At 33.7% G+C, this 18,186-nt stretch overlaps 1 protein-coding gene across 1 annotated transcript in view; it reads left to right on the top strand.

Moving 5' to 3' along the window:
• Positions 1-18,186, top strand: part of PSMD14 (proteasome 26S subunit, non-ATPase 14) — a 49,903-nt gene that overhangs the window by 18,253 nt on the left and 13,464 nt on the right. The window contains exons 4-7 of the mRNA XM_071747546.1: positions 7,422-7,493; positions 7,813-7,932; positions 9,016-9,086; positions 10,056-10,206. Coding sequence (XP_071603647.1) covers positions 7,422-7,493; positions 7,813-7,932; positions 9,016-9,086; positions 10,056-10,206 — 414 coding nt within the window. The remainder of the gene's footprint in view (positions 1-7,421; positions 7,494-7,812; positions 7,933-9,015; positions 9,087-10,055; positions 10,207-18,186) is intronic.

Genomic DNA, 18,186 nt, shown 5'->3' with positions numbered 1-18,186 from the left:
AAAACTAGGTAAAGTTGAATGACATTCTCTAAAGTAAATTGCAGTAAAACTAAATTTACCTGATTTCAAAATAAATTCAGTTAGCATTATTTGATGCCAAATCCTGGTTGTGTTTTGTTTTCTTAGAAAACTTTAAGCCTCAGTCTTGGAGAATATTTTCAATGGTGGTATTGGAAAACAGGGATGCTGTTTTTTGTAAAAGACCTTTTAAGTTTTGACAATTTGGGCAAATAGATAAGGAAAACACATTGTGTTACACAGGTATATGGGAAATCCTGCATGTGCCAATTTTGGTGTATTACTGTACCTCTTCCATGAAATGGAAGAGGGATTACTGATAGCTGAGTAGGATAGAAACATTAGCTAAACTTTTGTGGCTTCTTTTCTTTCCTTTTTTCTTAAAATTCCATCATATTGCTGTTTATGAAGTTCTCATGTAAGTGTGAACCTGTATAAACTCTTTTTTAGGACACAGGATTTTGTAAAATGTACTGAGGCAGGTTAATTATCTAGCCTGATTTTTTGGGGGTTTTGGGTTTTTTTCCCCCCCACATTTTTAATTTAAATGATGCCATAGTATTTCCCTAGTTTCCTTGCTTCATTTTGGAGTCTATGAGACTGTCTATGAGACTGAGCATAATACTACAATTTCTATTTCATCTGACATATGGTGTAACAAGACAATGTGATCCTTTCAGAAATCTAGGCTGTTTGTTTAGACTTATGGTATTTTGTGGTCTGTTATGTATGCTTGATTATAATTGGTATAAAAATGGGCCTAAACATACAAACTGTTTAGACATAATGCTAGCTTCAAAATACAATCCTGTTGATGTGGAACTAACTGAAAAATTGTGTGTGGTACTATCTAGAAAACTGCAATGAAACTTGAAATTGCTACCAAGTAGTATATGGTTCACAGTGCAAAGTAAAATATTTTTCCCTTTTTATGAACTATTATTTTTAAATATTTTCTTATGAATGGGATGATTTTCTCTATCATGACATGTTATCTTACTATCCTGCAGAAAATGCAATATATGGCTTATGGTACCTGTCGTGACAGTGTTGCTAGAACCATTGGGATCCCGGAATATGGCTTACTCCCTTCACCATTTCCACTGATGGAATATCAGTTGATATTTTCTCTGGTATAATATTTAATATTGGTATTGTCTCAGTACAGGAAAAATGGCTCCATAGTCGTCATTTTGTTTAGATTTTTAGAGCTAGCAATGTGTAAAAAGCACTATGCTGATCTGAGAAATCATTTATTCTTTATGTCAGTATATCATCACGTTATACCACTTACTGACAAAGGGTAAGTAGAGAAGAGCAGTGGTACTCTAGTGAACTTTTTAGGTCTTTTTATTATCACTAATACCTTGGTCTCCTCTGCAGGCTTGCTTGAGTTTGTGTCCTCTCTGCAGGTAGTATTTTGTAATGCTCTTTTCCCTCATACCAAGATGTATGCCCACCATTTGATTTCCCTCCACAAACCAACAGTTATAAGCTCACTAAGTGCCTGATCTTTTGACGCATCCTCTAATGTGATGTTATTTTATAATTACTGTCATTGCATTTATACCCCAGTTTCCTATCTCCCCTTCTTCTATTTATTATGTGGGTAATAAATGCAGTGATTATTGGAAGTACTTACTTTGGAGGAGGAATACAAGGATAGTGAAGAAAAAGGTGGGGTGAATACTTCTTTAAATTATGAAGTAATGCGAGTTTTTTTCTGTCTTTTTTTTTTTAGTTAACCTTTCTTGATTGTCTCTAGATGTAACAGCTGAAAATATGCACTGAAAGGGTTAAGTCGGCATGAAAGAATTCATTTCCACTTTAATGACCTAGCCTTGCTGGGTTAGGACGATGGGGAACATGCTTCTGACTTGTACTCCTATTGCCAATTAACACCTCCTATAACAGGTTGCCTCAGCTAGTCATTGAAGCAGAGGCAGTAGAAATAGTTTACATGCAGCTTGTTTTTCACACTAGTTGTTTAATACTCACAAAATTAAACTATTAAAAGGTTCTTTTTTACCTTACTGAGAAAGATATAAACACTATAGTGGTCAGTGTTTGCTTGTGTGTTCTGTGTTCATGTTTAAATTGTTCCAATTGCAAAAATAAAAATAGTAACTATTGTAGCAATTCTTTTTACAAAGAAATATTGCACAGCTGTTTGGTGCAATAAAGCTATGATTTGCTTTACAGTGCCGTAGTTCACTGTCTTTATTACAGTTGCCACTGCAAAATGGAGTTGCTTTGTTGAAACAGCTATGATGTATTTTAAAATCATCTTTAGTGCTATTTGTATGACACCAAAATGGTGTTGAAGATCCATTTAAACATTAGAAAGCATCTCCATTTGTGGAATATTTCTCAGTTACTTGTGCAATTAGTCAAGGCCATTTTCTGTACCTATTCGAATAAATGTAAAGTAGTACATATAAAGAGCAGTGCTCTAAAATGACACTTTAGTTCACATTTAATCAGCAGTTATTTTAATAACATAATAAAATTGGTTAAATAATTGATACCAGTTCACACTAAGAGAAAGGTGGAGTAATATACCTAAAGGTGTTAACAAATTTGCTAAAAGGCCTGAGTAGATAACACTTCAAGGCGTTAGTTTTTATCCTGTTAGAATGGCAAATGCCTTTAACACTTAGTCAACAAGGGCTGCCCAAGTAAAGGACTGCTTTTTATATAGGATCATCTAACTGTTTGAAACAGAAATAGCATCTTGCATAATTTTACAATGTAATCTTCTGTTCATATCTTGAACATGACTCTTTTCTATTACAAGTCCTATTGAAAAATATTAAGAAAAGTAACTGTTTTAATTGAAATGGTAGTAACTATTATTGAAACTGGGATTCTGCCATTCTACACAAAAATATAACCAGAGTTTGGTTGGGCTTTATGAGCTGGCTGGCCATCAGGCAGCTCATTTAACTGACTGGCTGCATGTATAGTTGATTTAGAAAAAAACATTGATTTTCAGTTACTAGCACAATAACATCATTTAAAAAATTTTTTTTAGAATTTTTTCTTTATTTTAGTAATTGCTGTATTCAGCTTATACAGGAATGCTTGGAAAAAATGTTCAATATTCTTTGCATCTTACAAATCCCATTTTTCTCTATTTCCTAAAGAAATCATACAGTAAAGCTGTGGGTTGGCAGAATTAAGTATCTGCTGTTTTGCAGCAAGATGGACAGTCTTACACAACTGTGCAGTGGGAGAACTGTCTGACCTTCTTTGGATACCATAGTGTAACCAAAAATACCAGCAGATATTTTGTGTTGCAAATAGAAATGATAATTCATTTGGGCTTCCAACACCAGTTAATTTAATTTGGTACTCTGTTTCATAAGGATGGTGTTCCTTTGTTAAAGTTGGCAGGCAGTGAAGTCTATGAACAGTGATAATAGCACATACTGTGGAAGGTCAGTGTCAAATGTTTTGCCTCCATGTAGCGATTAGTTAATAAAGTCTTTCTTCCTCTGCTTCATGAAAGAAATACATAAACTTCCATGAAGACTATCAGAAACAGGCCAAGAAAATCTGCAAACTTCTAGCTCTAGTTAGCTACCACATATCGTGTATCTAGCACACAGGAGCAGTAGCAGTCACTGCAGGGCTGTGTTAGATTATCAGCCATTTAAGGCAAAGGAAGTCGTTGGAAATGGAAGTAAATTTGTTCCAGTTTCCAAATGTCTGCTTTTCAAACTGGCATTGTCTAAAGCCAAGTAAACTACTTGGAAGACTCAAGATTGGTTTTATCTGCTAAATCCTTAGAAGTTTTATGTTAAGAATTTGATTAGCTTTGGGTTTATAATTTTCTGTAGAAAGACAAGTGTGTGTATAGTGTTTTCTGTGCCATATTATCTGTGGTAGAAAATTAATGTGCAACTAAATCTGTTGTGAAGATAGATTCTGGATGAGTTTTGACCTATGTATCCTTGTATCCTCAAAATTCTTGAATGGGTACATCAAAATAATTTCAGAACTCTTTTGAGTTCTAATCTATAGCAAAACAAAGGAAAGAATTTTAACATGAAAATAAATACATATAATACAGTGTAATGAATTGTTTGATTTTCTCATAATTTAGATGGTAAGTATTATCTGTAAGGAGAAAAGAGCAGACTTAAAGAAGATAGTAAAGTTAGCACAAAAGACTTCTGTGACCAAAGAAATACTTAGTATTGCTGCATTTTATAATATGACTGAGAATTAATAAACCTGGATTATATTTGCATTGTATGCTACAATTAGCTAATTTTTTAGAGTTCAAGTAAACTGGTTGGACTGCATGACAAAAGTGGAAGCTAATCTTCAGTTTTTATCATCTTGCTCAGGCATGTGCTTAAATTGAAACAGTGAAGTTTGCAGTTAATATCTCCTAATGTTTATTGTTGACATTGGTATATAAGTATTTAAACTCACATTTAGTGTGCAAAGTCATTCACACTGAATAGCATGGCTTTAAAAAAATATGCTAAGCAAGTTGATGTAAACCCAACAAAGCATTCCTTTATGAATTAGAGATATTTCCTATGCTGAAAATGAATTGTTTGGCATGGGTTCTGGCAGGAGAACTTTTAAGATAAAGTAGTTTCTGTTTTTGAAACCTATCTCATGCAGTGCTTAAAGGATTGATAAAGTATAATACTTGATATCCCCTCTGGTCTATCACTGAGGTGATCAAGCATTTGAAAGCTCCAAAGAGTATAGAAATAATAAAAAAAGGAAATGTGAGGAATGAGTATAGTAGGTAGCATCCTGCCGTAGTTGCCTCCTTTGCTTAAACTAAAGGTAATTTAGTTGCCTTATTACAGAAACAAAATGTAATAATGTTTGTCTCCTCCCTGTAAGTGTTGAATGTACTGACTGATTTTAAATAGATTTAAAAATGGGAAAAGTTATGAAAAATAATTAAACTCTTACAAGTTGTGAACATAGGGGACAGATGTGATTAGTGCCTCAGCTGCAGGAAAGGTGTCAGTGTGATCTGCCATCTTAACAGACATGAGAGGTTCCATATAGGAGAGTATGTAAAATAAACTTCAGGTCAAGCTTTTGATTTTTGAGCAGCTAGTCTCAATTAAACATCAGCATTAGACATCCAGAAAACACAGAACTACTCACACTGGTTTTGGGGAGATTTTTTTTTTTAATGCTATTTATTTTAAATAATACTTAATGTTAAATTTGGGTGCTTGCTTACAGTGAAATATTAAATAAAGTCTGGGACAAATGTAGAGTATGTATGGTGTTATGGTTCTTCCTACAGCAGAAGGTTACTGTGTTTGTACTTTTATTCTCACATCAGACCCTCTCTGGTCTAGAACGGGTAGAAAATTGGAAGAGAGCTTTATGTGTGAAGAAAGGGGTTGTTATCAAATGAATAAATTGTTTGTTTGTTTAATTAGAACCCAACTCATCTGTGCTATATTTTTAGCAGTGGAAATAGTGTCTTTGGGCTTTCCGGAGTATTAAGACTTCTAAGTGAAAACAAGATCGCTTAAAATAGACTTAAAGCAGAAGAGAGAGAATTAAGAAAGTAAATTTACTTATGGAGAAAAAAAAACATAGTATCAAAATGATTGGGCATTTGGAGCTTTAGCAGTCAGACAATTTAGTTGTAGTAAATTAGGAATAAGTGATTCAGGTGTCCTGTGCTGGTTCTGTGTGTTCTATAGAACTGCTTGTAGAGTTTCTCATTTTAAGTACTGGAGGAACACTTTTCCACTGGAGCATCTCACTGTTGGGTTATTTAGGGAAATACCTGATGAAGAAGTGGAATTGATTAAAAATGGACCTTTGGCAAGAATATTATAGAAAGTGAAAAGTTAAGCCTGTTGGATGATGGAAAGGCCAAAGTGACAGAAGAATCAGCAATGAGTATTAAGAAGTGAGGGAAAGCAAATATTAAGAGCTGATGGTCAGCAGTATCAAAGTTGGAAATCAAAGTTGAAAAGTGTTAGGAAGCAGTTGTGATCCATGCATGTATGAGAGTTTCAAAATATAAAGACTGGATTCAAAATAAAAGATTTGATCTGGAGACAATTCCAGAAGGAATTCTATGATGCTGGGGTAAAAAAACCAACAACTGGATTTGATTCCTGTCTTTAAAGCACTCTGAAGACTAGATGATGTTTTCATCTGTGTGTAAAAAGGGAAAGTGTGCAGAAAGGGCAATTACTATACAAAGCTGATATGATGATTACTTAAGTTCCTGGTTTTATCTTCAGGAGGCAGTGGCTTGTGTCAATAATTGTCTTCTGTGTGATGATGTGGGTATATGTTGTTCTTAAATTTTCCACAGTGAAAAATCAATTTACTCAAACTTTTTTTTTTTTTCCCAATTTTCTTATAACTGTGAATCAAAGATCTAAATCAACAAAATGTTAGTGTAAATGCACCATTTTTTTCCTCTTTTATCTCCGTAGTTGCTTTGTTGGCCTTCTAAGATGATATCACTTAGTGCAGAAGTAGCCTTTTGCCTTTTCAGGGGAAATCTGTTGTACACAATTTAGTGTTAAAGGAATAAATGCAGTGTAAGAAGCCTGTAAGAAGGTGCACTGGTACGGAATTCTGTATGGAAGAGCAATATGTCTTGCTTCTCGAGAAAGGAACATTTAAACTGCTGCCTCTTGTGTTTTTCATTTTCAGCAGTTACACTAAACCTGTTTCAACCAATCATTCACACCTGGGACAGTTGTGCTAATTTTTGAATAACTACTCATAAGGCAAAGAGCAAAGTATTTTGTTCACAGCTTTTCCACCTAGGGATCGGAGGTCCATTTTTTCTCTCACTGTACCGATGTATCTGCAAAGTACTCCCATAGCCTTTATCTGCAAGTCCTCTTTAGCTGAAAGCTGATGAAGCAAAGGGAAATTGCTGTTTGTGTTGGTGCCAGTTAATCATGCTAGCCCAGCAGCATTTACATTCACACCACTGTAAGAAACACATAGTTAATTGGAGAACTGGCTGTATTTTACAGCTGACGAAGGTTAGCATTGCAGCAAGGCTGACTAATGGAAACTTATCTGACTCTTAGCCTGTATGCCTTGTAACAGGTTTGTACCCAGTGCAATACTTGCTGGTTTTTTATTTCGCTGATTATTATAAGATTGCTCTTTAGATTGATATTGTTTTGGTGGGGGGAGGCAGGGGGTGATGGGTAGGTGACTTGTTTAAAAAAAAAAGATACTGGAGGAAGGTGTTCTAAGGAAATGTTTGGGGTTTGAGTGTGCTTCTTTATGGTTTTGTTTGTAAGAACAGTATTAAAACGCACAATTATATCTGGATTTTCCTGTAAGTTTTGTGATACTGAAAACAAAACCTTTGGAAACTACAGAATAAAAATGTTGGACGAAATAATTATTTACTGTTTTCGTAGGGGCCACCAACAGATGCTCCTGCAGTCGATACAGCGGAACAGGTTTATATCTCTTCCCTTGCACTGCTGAAAGTAAGTGTTGTGTATGTACTGCATCTGTCAATAATGCTGGAGACAGAGCACCTGGCACCAATCCAGTTTATGGACTTGTGCTCCTTAGGTGCTGATCAGACTAATTTTTAAAATAAATTAATACTGTTCAGACCACTCAGAGTAAGAAAATTATTTCTTTTTAGCTTATTTTTACTACCTCATAGTTCCTCACAGTTTGCAGAAGTGGTACCAGTTGCAAATTATCTATAGATCAGAAAAAAAAAAACCAGAAAGAACTATCCCAAGTGAAACTTGAACCTCCTGTTAAATACACAGTGTCATTTGATCTTAATTCCAGATGTTGAAGCATGGTCGTGCTGGTGTCCCTATGGAAGTTATGGGTCTGATGCTCGGGGAATTTGTTGATGATTACACTGTGAGAGTGATTGATGTTTTTGCAATGCCACAGTCAGGGACGGTAAGTTCTTTACATCTAGACCTTGATAATTCTGTTTGCTTGGTTGTTTTTTCTTATGGTAAATAAATTCTAAAAGCTCTCCTGCTTTACCTCATTTATGAACTCTTAAGGTAAAACCTACTAAGTATAATTTGAACATGTCTAATGGATTTAATGGTTTCAGTAAAAAAAACAAAAAACCAACAGCTTAGTTTTTATTTATTTTTAGCAGACTAGTACATGGTTGGGTGTATCAGTATATAGAGTTGCTATGTCTTTACATATGTCAAAATATGTTTGTATAACATTACTTAAAAGCTTTATAAATTGATAGCTTTAAGAACTCAGATACTTCAGCTAGAGAAAAGATTCAAAATGCCCTTAACTGTGGTGATGCTATAGATACACTTCTAAGTCTCGCTCCTTTACAGTGGCGTATCTATTAAATGATATTTTTATAATAGGAAAAAAAAGTTTTAATTCTGAGTAAGAATAATTGTGCTATAAAGAGTTACTTTAAAGATACGATGAGCCAATGGCTATAATGGCAATTTATTTTATTTTTTATGTGTCACTTGAATGAAAGTGACACTGTTTTTAAAACAAGCATGGATCTCTTTGTAATTCAGAGCTGTACATAAGTGAAATTTTCAAATTATTTTGTCCTGAGTTTATTCTATGCATGTACGTAGTATAAGCAGAATCTGCAACAAGCCAGCACGTGCACATTTTTCTTGAATAAAACCCGTAGAGCTGAGGTTGTGAGAAATAACAGGCCAGAATTTTCAGAAAAAAAAGGAGGAAAATATTAATTCCTATGCTTGTTTAATCATCTTTACTCATAGTAGAGAGATCGCTTACATAGCAATTACAGATCTACTTTTTCGCCTTTTAAAAACCACATTGAAATGTATTTATGAAAATTGTATTAATTTTTAAGGCAGTTGGTTCAAGTAGTTCTAAAGTATTCAGTATTCTATAGTACCCTTCTGGAGAGGTACTTATAAATGGTGTTTAATTTTCTGCTTGTGGAAAGTAACAAGTTGAAATATAGTATTGCTTTTTGTACAACTGTTCTGACTTTTTGTCTGTCTTCTACATCAGGGTGTCAGTGTGGAGGCAGTTGATCCTGTATTTCAAGCAAAAATGTTGGATATGCTGAAACAGACAGGAAGGTAAGTCACCCCCTAAAGAGGGCTGACAGTAACAAGTACTCCCCCCATGTTGTTTAGAAGGAATGTGTGGCTTTCTGCAAAACTAGAGACTTATAGAGACTGTTAGTAATGGTTAAAAAAAAAATAATTGGCCCATAGATCTAGTGAATAGCTTAGCATGTAATTCAGTCCACCTCATGCATTTCAGTTGTGAGGAGAGTGTCACTCATGTAAAACCTACAGCTTTGATTATTTTACAGAAAGATTAGAATGCTGCTTAGTTTCAATATAGGAAGTTACTAAATGTACCTGCTTAAAAGATTTTTTTTTTAATGTCTTTTAATTAAGATTTTAAAAACAAAGTTATCGCTTACTTATGGGTAATTTTAATGAAAAGAAAGGGCAAATAATTCTGTAAAAGATCCTAACATTTAAACAAATTTTTATTCCACTCCTGCCTCTCAACAGTTGTCGTCTGCTTGCTCAAATTCTTTTACTGTGGGAAAAACTTTAATTTTAATGTTAGCAAAAGGGCTCAGCAGCTGAACAGAACACTGCAAATTGCTTTTTGACTGAGTTCCTAGTTCTACTGCTGGTTTAATTGATATTTAATCCTTTCCCACCGTTGGTTCCTGTTGTCCATGTCTGAAATGGACTTTTTGCTGTTAAAATTGAACCCTCTCTGCCAAGGAGTTAGAGTAGATATTTACTCAAGTGGTGAAAGGGTAAAAACTGGTTCAGGAAAGGTGTGGTAACAGGGTGAAAAACTGAAAGCATGATCTGCCACTGCTAATGTGCATTCCTTAATGATAGCCCTCTTTTGTAGACTTTATTCATGTCCATGTTTTCAACATACTATGAAGAGTAATTTATATATTTCTAGTGAGATTTCTTTCACAGCTCATCCTAATTTATGCCCTGATACGTTACTATTTCTTCATTTGGTATGTGTTTTTATTTTTAAGAATCTCAATGTTCTCTATGTTTCAGACCTGAGATGGTAGTTGGTTGGTATCATAGTCACCCTGGCTTTGGCTGTTGGTTGTCTGGTGTAGATATCAATACTCAGCAGAGTTTTGAAGCCTTATCTGAAAGAGCTGTTGCTGTGGTTGTGGATCCCATTCAGAGTGTAAAAGGAAAGGTATAGTTTGTTTTTTTTTTTTCTTTTAAGGTACTTTTTAAGAATTCACTATAGAAGTGCTGTAAATATGTATAAGTTCTTGATTTTTGGAGGCCCGTTCTGCATTAATAATTTTTAAATTTCATATTTGAAATTAAAAGATAAATTTTACTCTGCATCTTATATCAGTAGTTCTTAAACATGTTGGAAATCTGTGATACTGTCAGTACACATAAACAATCATAATCCTTCCTTAATATTTTGCTATTCAGGAGTCACTCAACATGTTTTCATAAGCTAAGTGTACATTGTTTCAGACTATAATGTAAATGTATACATAATGTTAATGTAAATGTATACATAAATTGTAGTAACATTTTAGCCACAAAATCAAGGATCAGTTGCTAAAATACTGGAATAGTACATCCCCTTAACGTGGTTACTAAGAAGGCACTGATTTATAGGCTTTGTATGTGATGGCTTTTAGTATAATTTCTATTCCAAATTTTTTGGAAATAAAACTTAACAGAAGACTTGATATCAAGCATTTAAGTTTTTGAACAGTGAGCAGATAAACTATTAAGTCTGTTAAATGATTATGAAAAGATATTAACTTACAAAGCATATTGGGTTATAGTTGTCCTTTGTTGAAATCTCTTTTGTTCTTGTTTAGTTCTCTTTTTATTTCTTTCTAGCCCCATATGCCATTTTCCTATTTCCTGCCTCATGACAGCAGGGAGCAGCTCTATTATCACCTTCACAGAGCTGTCTGCAAATGTGAGAGGCAATTCGATTTTGCTCAACCACAGGGAGAGTGGATTAGAAAAACTACAGAACATAGAGAAATTGGCTAGGTGGTTTACTGCTTTAAAATACTGCTGAGGTGTTTTGTTTGAGCATGCACTCTGATTGTATTGTAGAACAATTATTGAAATGCATAGTAGTTTATATGGATAGTATTAATGTAAATATATAAATATTTAAAAATAAGCATTCATCTTTTGTAAAGTTTTAGTATCCTATTTCCTGTAAGATCATATTAAAGCTACCAAGCAGTTTCTCTAAGGATTCCCTTAATTTCATTCCCTTCATTTCCCTTTAATCAATTTCATAATAGAATATTCTGAAGCTACAGTTGGATTTTCAGTTGTTTTTTTAATTCTGTTTTTTATAGTAAATTTGTTTACATAACAGGCAATTGAAAAATTAACAGCTTCTGGTTGTTTAGAAGCTATTAGACATCTGAATCGATTTTGCTTGCTTTTAAATTGCATAAAGAGTAGAAGAAAATTTAAGTTTTTCTGGGGGAAAAATGATGCAGTACAGTATTTAGTTATTCCTGACCTATTTTTTCTAGAACTTTTTCCTTTTTTTCTTATTCTTCCTTTGCAGTGGAAATGTTGAAATAAGATTATTTTTATTTTGTTAAAATACAGTTTTCAGGCTTGTATTAGTATATAATTTAGACCTTACTAACAATTAAATCTGTTAAGGAGAAAAGCTTCCCAGTAAGTCTTGCTACTGTTATACCACACTTGCTCACTTAGTGGTTTTGATTTTTATTTTTATTTTAACATTTTTGATACTGTTGTTAAACATAGATGACATCTTTGGATGTCTTTCTTCTTCTCAAGAAGTAATCATTGGCACATTTGGTTTTGAATGTGAATAATTTTTTGTCCATCTAAGCATTTCTGGAATTATTGTCCATCTAAACATTTTGAAATTGCAGCTGCTTTTATGGCATTGCTGCCAGTGCTTGAGATCACTGGAAGTCTTGTTTGTTTTTCATACATGTCTAGCTGCTACAGGCAGAATAATGACATTCTCAGGTTTCACACTGAAAAAAAAGTTTACATCTGTCATGTTTCTAGCATGTGCATCTTTAAAAGCTTAGAAATAGAAAGAATCCCCCAAATTATGAATACCACTCATAATTAATTTCTTGATTTTAAGAGTGAGATTGGGCCATGGAATGTGATCCTGGTTGGCAAGATCGCTTATATTAAAAGGTATTTTAATTTTAGATGTACTGAGTTATGAACAGATATACCAGAGCTCCAGGGGATTTCTTATCTCAGGTTTGAATGCTTCACGTGCATGATTGCCTTAGTATGTCATCCAGTGTCTCTTCATATGTTAGACAACTTGAGCTAAGCCCATTTCAGGGAAGAACCTGCTGTTTCTCAGGGCCAGCAGAAGAACTGCTTGCAGAGGTAGTTTTGTTGGTGTTTGGAGTATTGCTTGTCTATGTAGCTATGAGAGTTCAAAATCATTACTCATTATACCTTTTACTAGTATAACTGGCATAAAATTTATAGTGAACATGTGGCATAGAAGATTTTAATATGGTGTGTTTTGACTGAGATTAGATATATTTTAAAACAAAGTCCAAAATAACACATCAGCTAATTTTAAACCTGCCTCAGGGCAGGTCCATGCCCACATAAATTGCTATGGCTTGTACTCAGTGAAGCAGTCATGGTTGTGTTAGTGAAGAATAACCAGGGCAGAGGTTATTTTTATGTGTCAGGAAGTTGAAATGAATTCTGATGAGGAGCTTCAGGTCCACCCTGACTACCCTAGAGCATTAAAAAGCAGTTTGCCCTGTCACTGGTAGAATGCAAAAACTTGTTAAGATCTTTGTTAGCAGTCCTTATCTGGTTACACATATTCCAAACACCTAGTAGGACATCCCTAGGTGTATGATTGCAATTTAAAGATAAGAATACATATAATTCTTGTAATTCTACAGTCAAAAAAAATAAGTCATACAATCCTTATATAAAACAAATCCCTCATGGATCTGTGATCTAAATGTCAATTGCTTTAATCAAAATTTCAGGAATTGGATGTTATTACATAAGTATAGTAGGACACATGAAGGACAAGTAATTTTAAGTACTGATCTTATTTCTACATACATGCTCTTGGACACACAGTATGTTTTTCATTACTATGTATCATATATTGTAATCTTCAAGCTAATAATATTCTAGCCATCTGTAAAATAAAGTCACAACAAACAGATCAGTGAAATTTAGCTGAAAAACAGTGTTACCAGAACCCAGAGAGAAAAAGCTTTGTTTTTGCTTTTTAAAAATTATTTTAAAATTTATTTCTATGGATTATGTCAAAGAAAATGCTGAAATATGGTCAGTGGGGCAATCTGGCTAGCTGTTTATTCATCTTGTACGTACTAATAAACCTTTCTCATACCACCTCCAGTTTTCCAGTCTGTGTAATGGAAGCTGTAATACATATTTAGAATATTCCACAGAAGCAGTAATTTCATTAAAGATCTGGAATAAAGCTAAATATTGACATTTCATATTTATTTCCAACATACATTTTGAAGTGTCTGTACAGAGAACTATATACCTTTGCCAAATGTTAAAAATAAATTTTTTTGGACCTAAACTGAGCAGCTGTTCCTCACCTCCTAAGGAAAATATAACTATGCTGAACCCACTCTATCATATCTTTACCTCCACAAGCATTGATTTACTGTGTTGCACTCATATAAGTTAAATTAAGTATAAAATAGTGGGCTTTTGGAACAGTTTTAATTGTTAAATCTCTATTATTAAATCCTGATCATTTAAAATGGTTTATTTTCTGGAGTAGTTTATTGGTTTGTATTCATAAATAATTGCTGGCATAAGGATCATTAAAATATCCAAAAATGTCAGAAGTCTGTTTTGTACAGCTGAGAAGTTTGTTGGTGTGTCTGGTCTTTAGTAGGATATGTAGAAAAATACAGCAAAATTTCATGTCAGCTATACTGTAATTTTTCCTAGCAAGGCACTGTCATATGTATTTGTAGGAGTATCTGTTGCTTTATGACAAAAATATTTTTGTTTAATTGTTGAGGAAAAGATGTGTCATTACAATAACTTTTTATAAATTTTACTTGTTAATCACCTCCTGACAGATAAAACCAAACACATTATGCATCTTAATCTTGTGCTTAAGCCATATCCTGCCACTTCCATAAGACAGTTTTGCTAGGATATTTTATCTTATCTTAATCTTACTCCAAGGATACAAAAAAGAAAAATAGCTTACATTTGGGTAGCCAGGGAAACCAAAATAATTCCAGTTGTGAATGATCTCAGGAGATCATCTAGTCCAGCTTTATGCAGAGCACAGTGTCAGCACTGAGTGCAGACCAGCTTGCTTAGACTTCTGTCCACCTGAAATGCAACAGTCATGGAAATATCCATTCCAGTACTTAAATCGTTGTTACAGTTGCGTTTTGTTTGGTTATTTTTTTTCCCTTGTATACAGTCCATCACACCCCATTTCAGTTTAGTACTGCTGTCTCTTGCCATATACATGATTGAAGAACTTTGTTCTGTGGTCTGAGTAACCTCTTCTGAACTGAGCAGTTTGGTACTTCAACAAGTATCCAGAATGTGGGCTGTAATCTAAAACCATTTTGTTCAGTCTCTTTTCAGTGGAAGTCGTAAATTGCTTTCTTTTGTTCAATTTATGCGATCATTAAAATTTCATTCTTAAAGGAGTAACTAATGTGATGAACTTTATAATTTCTATTTTACTTATTCTTAAAGTGTGAAAAAAAATATTCTTGTTATGCTTCCAGAAGTCCCAAAGAAGGACAGTTACACTGCCTTTTTTTTTCAATATTATTTGTCCTAAAATAATTATTAGTTGAAGAGAGAGAGAGAAAAAAAAAGATGTTGCTGGAAGTCTGTAGCAAAGCCATGGCTGTCCAAAGCCAAGGTCATCTTGAGCTGGGTGAATGTCTCCAAGTTCAACTGAGCTCTTAACAAAGAAAAATAATATCTTTAAAAAGTATCTTGAAGTTTGTTTAGAATGATAAAGCATTCTATGCCTGTCATAAAAGTGTGGTGGCTCAAACACTATACTTTGAAATTTAGTAGTTTTCCAGCATGTTTTTCTTATTGTGTTAGTGGAAATTTGTCAGATTTTCAAAGTAGACAAATTTGATGTAGGCATAGGATTAAATGTCACCATGAAACCAGTAGATAACATGGTTGAAAAGAGCTTTGGTTTTCATTTGCTGGATGACTTATTCTGGTGACCTCTTCCATAAAACCCTCCCTTTCCTCTTTTTTGTCCATTGGTACTTCTAAATCTAGGTGACAACCTGTGTGTATTTAGCTGTGTATATGAGCAATGTTTTGTTAATACCTGATTTTAGTTTTTACCTCTTAAGAGTAACAGATGGTCATTTTGTTGAGTGCTCACCATAAGAATAGCAATTTGCAAATAGTTTTGATCTCTTCTGCTACATTCATGTGCTACTTTCCTGTTCCAGTTTAGATGAAATTTTCTATATACTGTCTCAGCTTGTCGACATATGTGGGGAAAGGCAGCAGAACTCCTTTTCTGAGAAAGTTTTTGTGTTGCAAATCCTCCCAACTTATCAAGACAAATATATACATATGAACGGTTTTGTAATTCGGTGATTGCTTAATATTCTAGAAGAGTGAAACCAAAAGCAGTCACAGATTTAACTATGCTTTTCTGAACACTGAAATTACCATCTAGCTTCAAGAGTTTTCTTCAGATGGGCATGTTTTACAGTAGTTTGCTGAAAGATTCCATGTTTTCAGACCTCTACTCTTCTTTATTTTCCTTTCGAACCTTTTTCCCTTGAAGAATTCCGTGGGATTGTAGGAGATACTGACTGTTTTTAAGAAGGCAGAAAAAAAAAGAATTGAGATGTGTGGAGAAGCTAGTATAAAGTCTGAAATTTGAAATTTAGAACAGCCCATTAAGAATTAAGTTTGCAAAAGCTTTAAGTAGATGGGAACTACCTAACAAGGTTTACTTTATATACCCAACTCCCCTTCCTCACTTCATGCATTTGTGTTCATAACCTTTACCTGAATAGATCTTCCTAAGACAGAAGAGAATTCAACAGTCATTAGGATCCATCTTGAAAGTATTAATTAAAAACAACTAAACAAACCAGTAAATCAACTCTATTGTCACCACTGCTTTGGGGACATATCAGGTTTTTTGTGAATTGTTATGCAGATGATATTTTAAAATAAAATACATTTTGAAACATACTTGCATTTTTATGTCAGAATCCTTTATACTTTGGACAGCTTTCATTATTAAAACTGAAGTTGCTAACAGTTTTCTATTGTAAAGGGAAAAAATTCTAAAAGATTACCTTTACAATGGATAATTTTGGTTGAAATTTCAGGGGTACATTTCTGTACTTTTGTACAATGTATAGTACATTTAGATACTCTTACAGCACTGGGATATTTCTTAACCAGAATATTTGATGTAGAACAGAGCATTTGATGCAGTAATTTGATGCATATCAGAGATGGACACATCCTAATTTGATCCGTGGAAGTTTTTTGATAGGAGCCTGACTTGAAAAACAAGGAAGGAGATAGGATTGTTCAGAATTTGATTAATTAAGGCTGATGGGTTTTTTTGTTGAAGAGTCACATTTGTAGCTGAGTTGCATCTGCGTGACAGTATAGGCCACTCACGTTTTTTCAGTTCAGGATGTATTTTTCTAATACCACTGTTCTGCTACTGTTTTTTTTAAATCCAGCATTTTTATAGTAGTTGCACATATTCAAAGTAATATATTTTGCATAATTTACTTCCTAATTTTTTTAATGAAACACCAAAACTGTTAATGCTGGTGCTCTAAATATTGGTATACAACATCCTTGAAACTTGTTATTTCATTAGGTGCTGTATATTTGCCTACTATTTACATAGGTTACTTCAGTTCATGCCCTTCCTTAAAACAAAAAAGTTCCAAGAAGACTTTTGTTGAAAACTACTAAATGTTTAATTTCTTTTGCTGTGGTGGATGTAGAATAGTCCATTTATCTTCATTAGGGCATATAGCTTTAAAACTTATGGCTTTGCTACTTGGGAGTTATGGATGCATGCCCTCACTTGTCAAGATAAATGTATTATACTGTAGTTCTCTCCCCTCACAGTATGGATATTCAAGTTGTACTGCAGATTTGACCACAAGTAAGCAATTCTCTAAGGGCAGAGAAGGAAAATGCACATACTCTTAGGAATATATTTTCCAGAGCTAAAAATGACATTTTATAAATAATTTCCACGTTGCAAACTTCAAACTCAGAATCACAGCAATTCAGTGATATGCATTTGGCATGAGTCAGTTTTAGTTCTTCGTGCTTTTCATTGGAAATGGCATAAAAAGTAAGATTTCTTTGAATTTTTTATGTTGTGGGCTTACAGGGGACAGAAGATGTTCTTCACTTGTAGTTGTCTAACAGTGCATGGCAGCATAAATAACGAAATGGTCATAAACCCAAACTGTACTTCTCAGGTCACACATTCCATTTCATTTTTAAAGAATATAGTAACAAACTAAGCAGTTGATAACAGGTCAGTTGCAGGTGATAAAAGATGTTTTAGATGGGACATTACTTCTTTTTCCACACCTGGTACAACCACATTTTATCCTTCACAGAGCTGCTTTTAAGCACTGGTATGCTTGTTCATAAACATATGACTTAAACAATACATTGCTATTGGAATTCCAAGGACACAATGCATTTTAAAAGATAGTCACCATATGTCATAGATTCTTCACTGGAAAAAAATACTGATGTTAGAAATTAATGTAAACAAAAAAGGCTGGCTTCTAGCAGAACATTATTGTTGAAATATAATGAGTCTTGCAAAATAGGACTGATTCTTTTAGTTATTTTTTGTTATTCTTTTAGTTATTTTAGTTATTTTTTGTAGATTTGATATTGGAGGGATTTAATAGGATCAAGTGTACTCTTGAAATTCTTATTTTTTTAATAATACCCCACAGAAATGTGAAGACTATTTTAGAAAGAAAATGGTAATGTATATATGGCTTCTCAGAAGAAGCTAAAATAAGTCTGACAACTGAGCATCCTAAATTTTAATCAAGCTATTATTTAAAAACTGTATGCAGAATATAAAATACCAGATTTTTATCTAATTTGCAACTGAGGAGTCCAG

The sequence above is a fragment of the Heliangelus exortis genome, chromosome 6 (assembly GCF_036169615.1).
Source record: "Heliangelus exortis chromosome 6, bHelExo1.hap1, whole genome shotgun sequence".
In the NCBI taxonomy this organism is placed as follows: domain Eukaryota; kingdom Metazoa; phylum Chordata; class Aves; order Apodiformes; family Trochilidae; genus Heliangelus; species Heliangelus exortis.
Note: the sequence above shows the minus strand (reverse complement) of the source record. Positions and strands in the feature narration are given on the sequence as shown.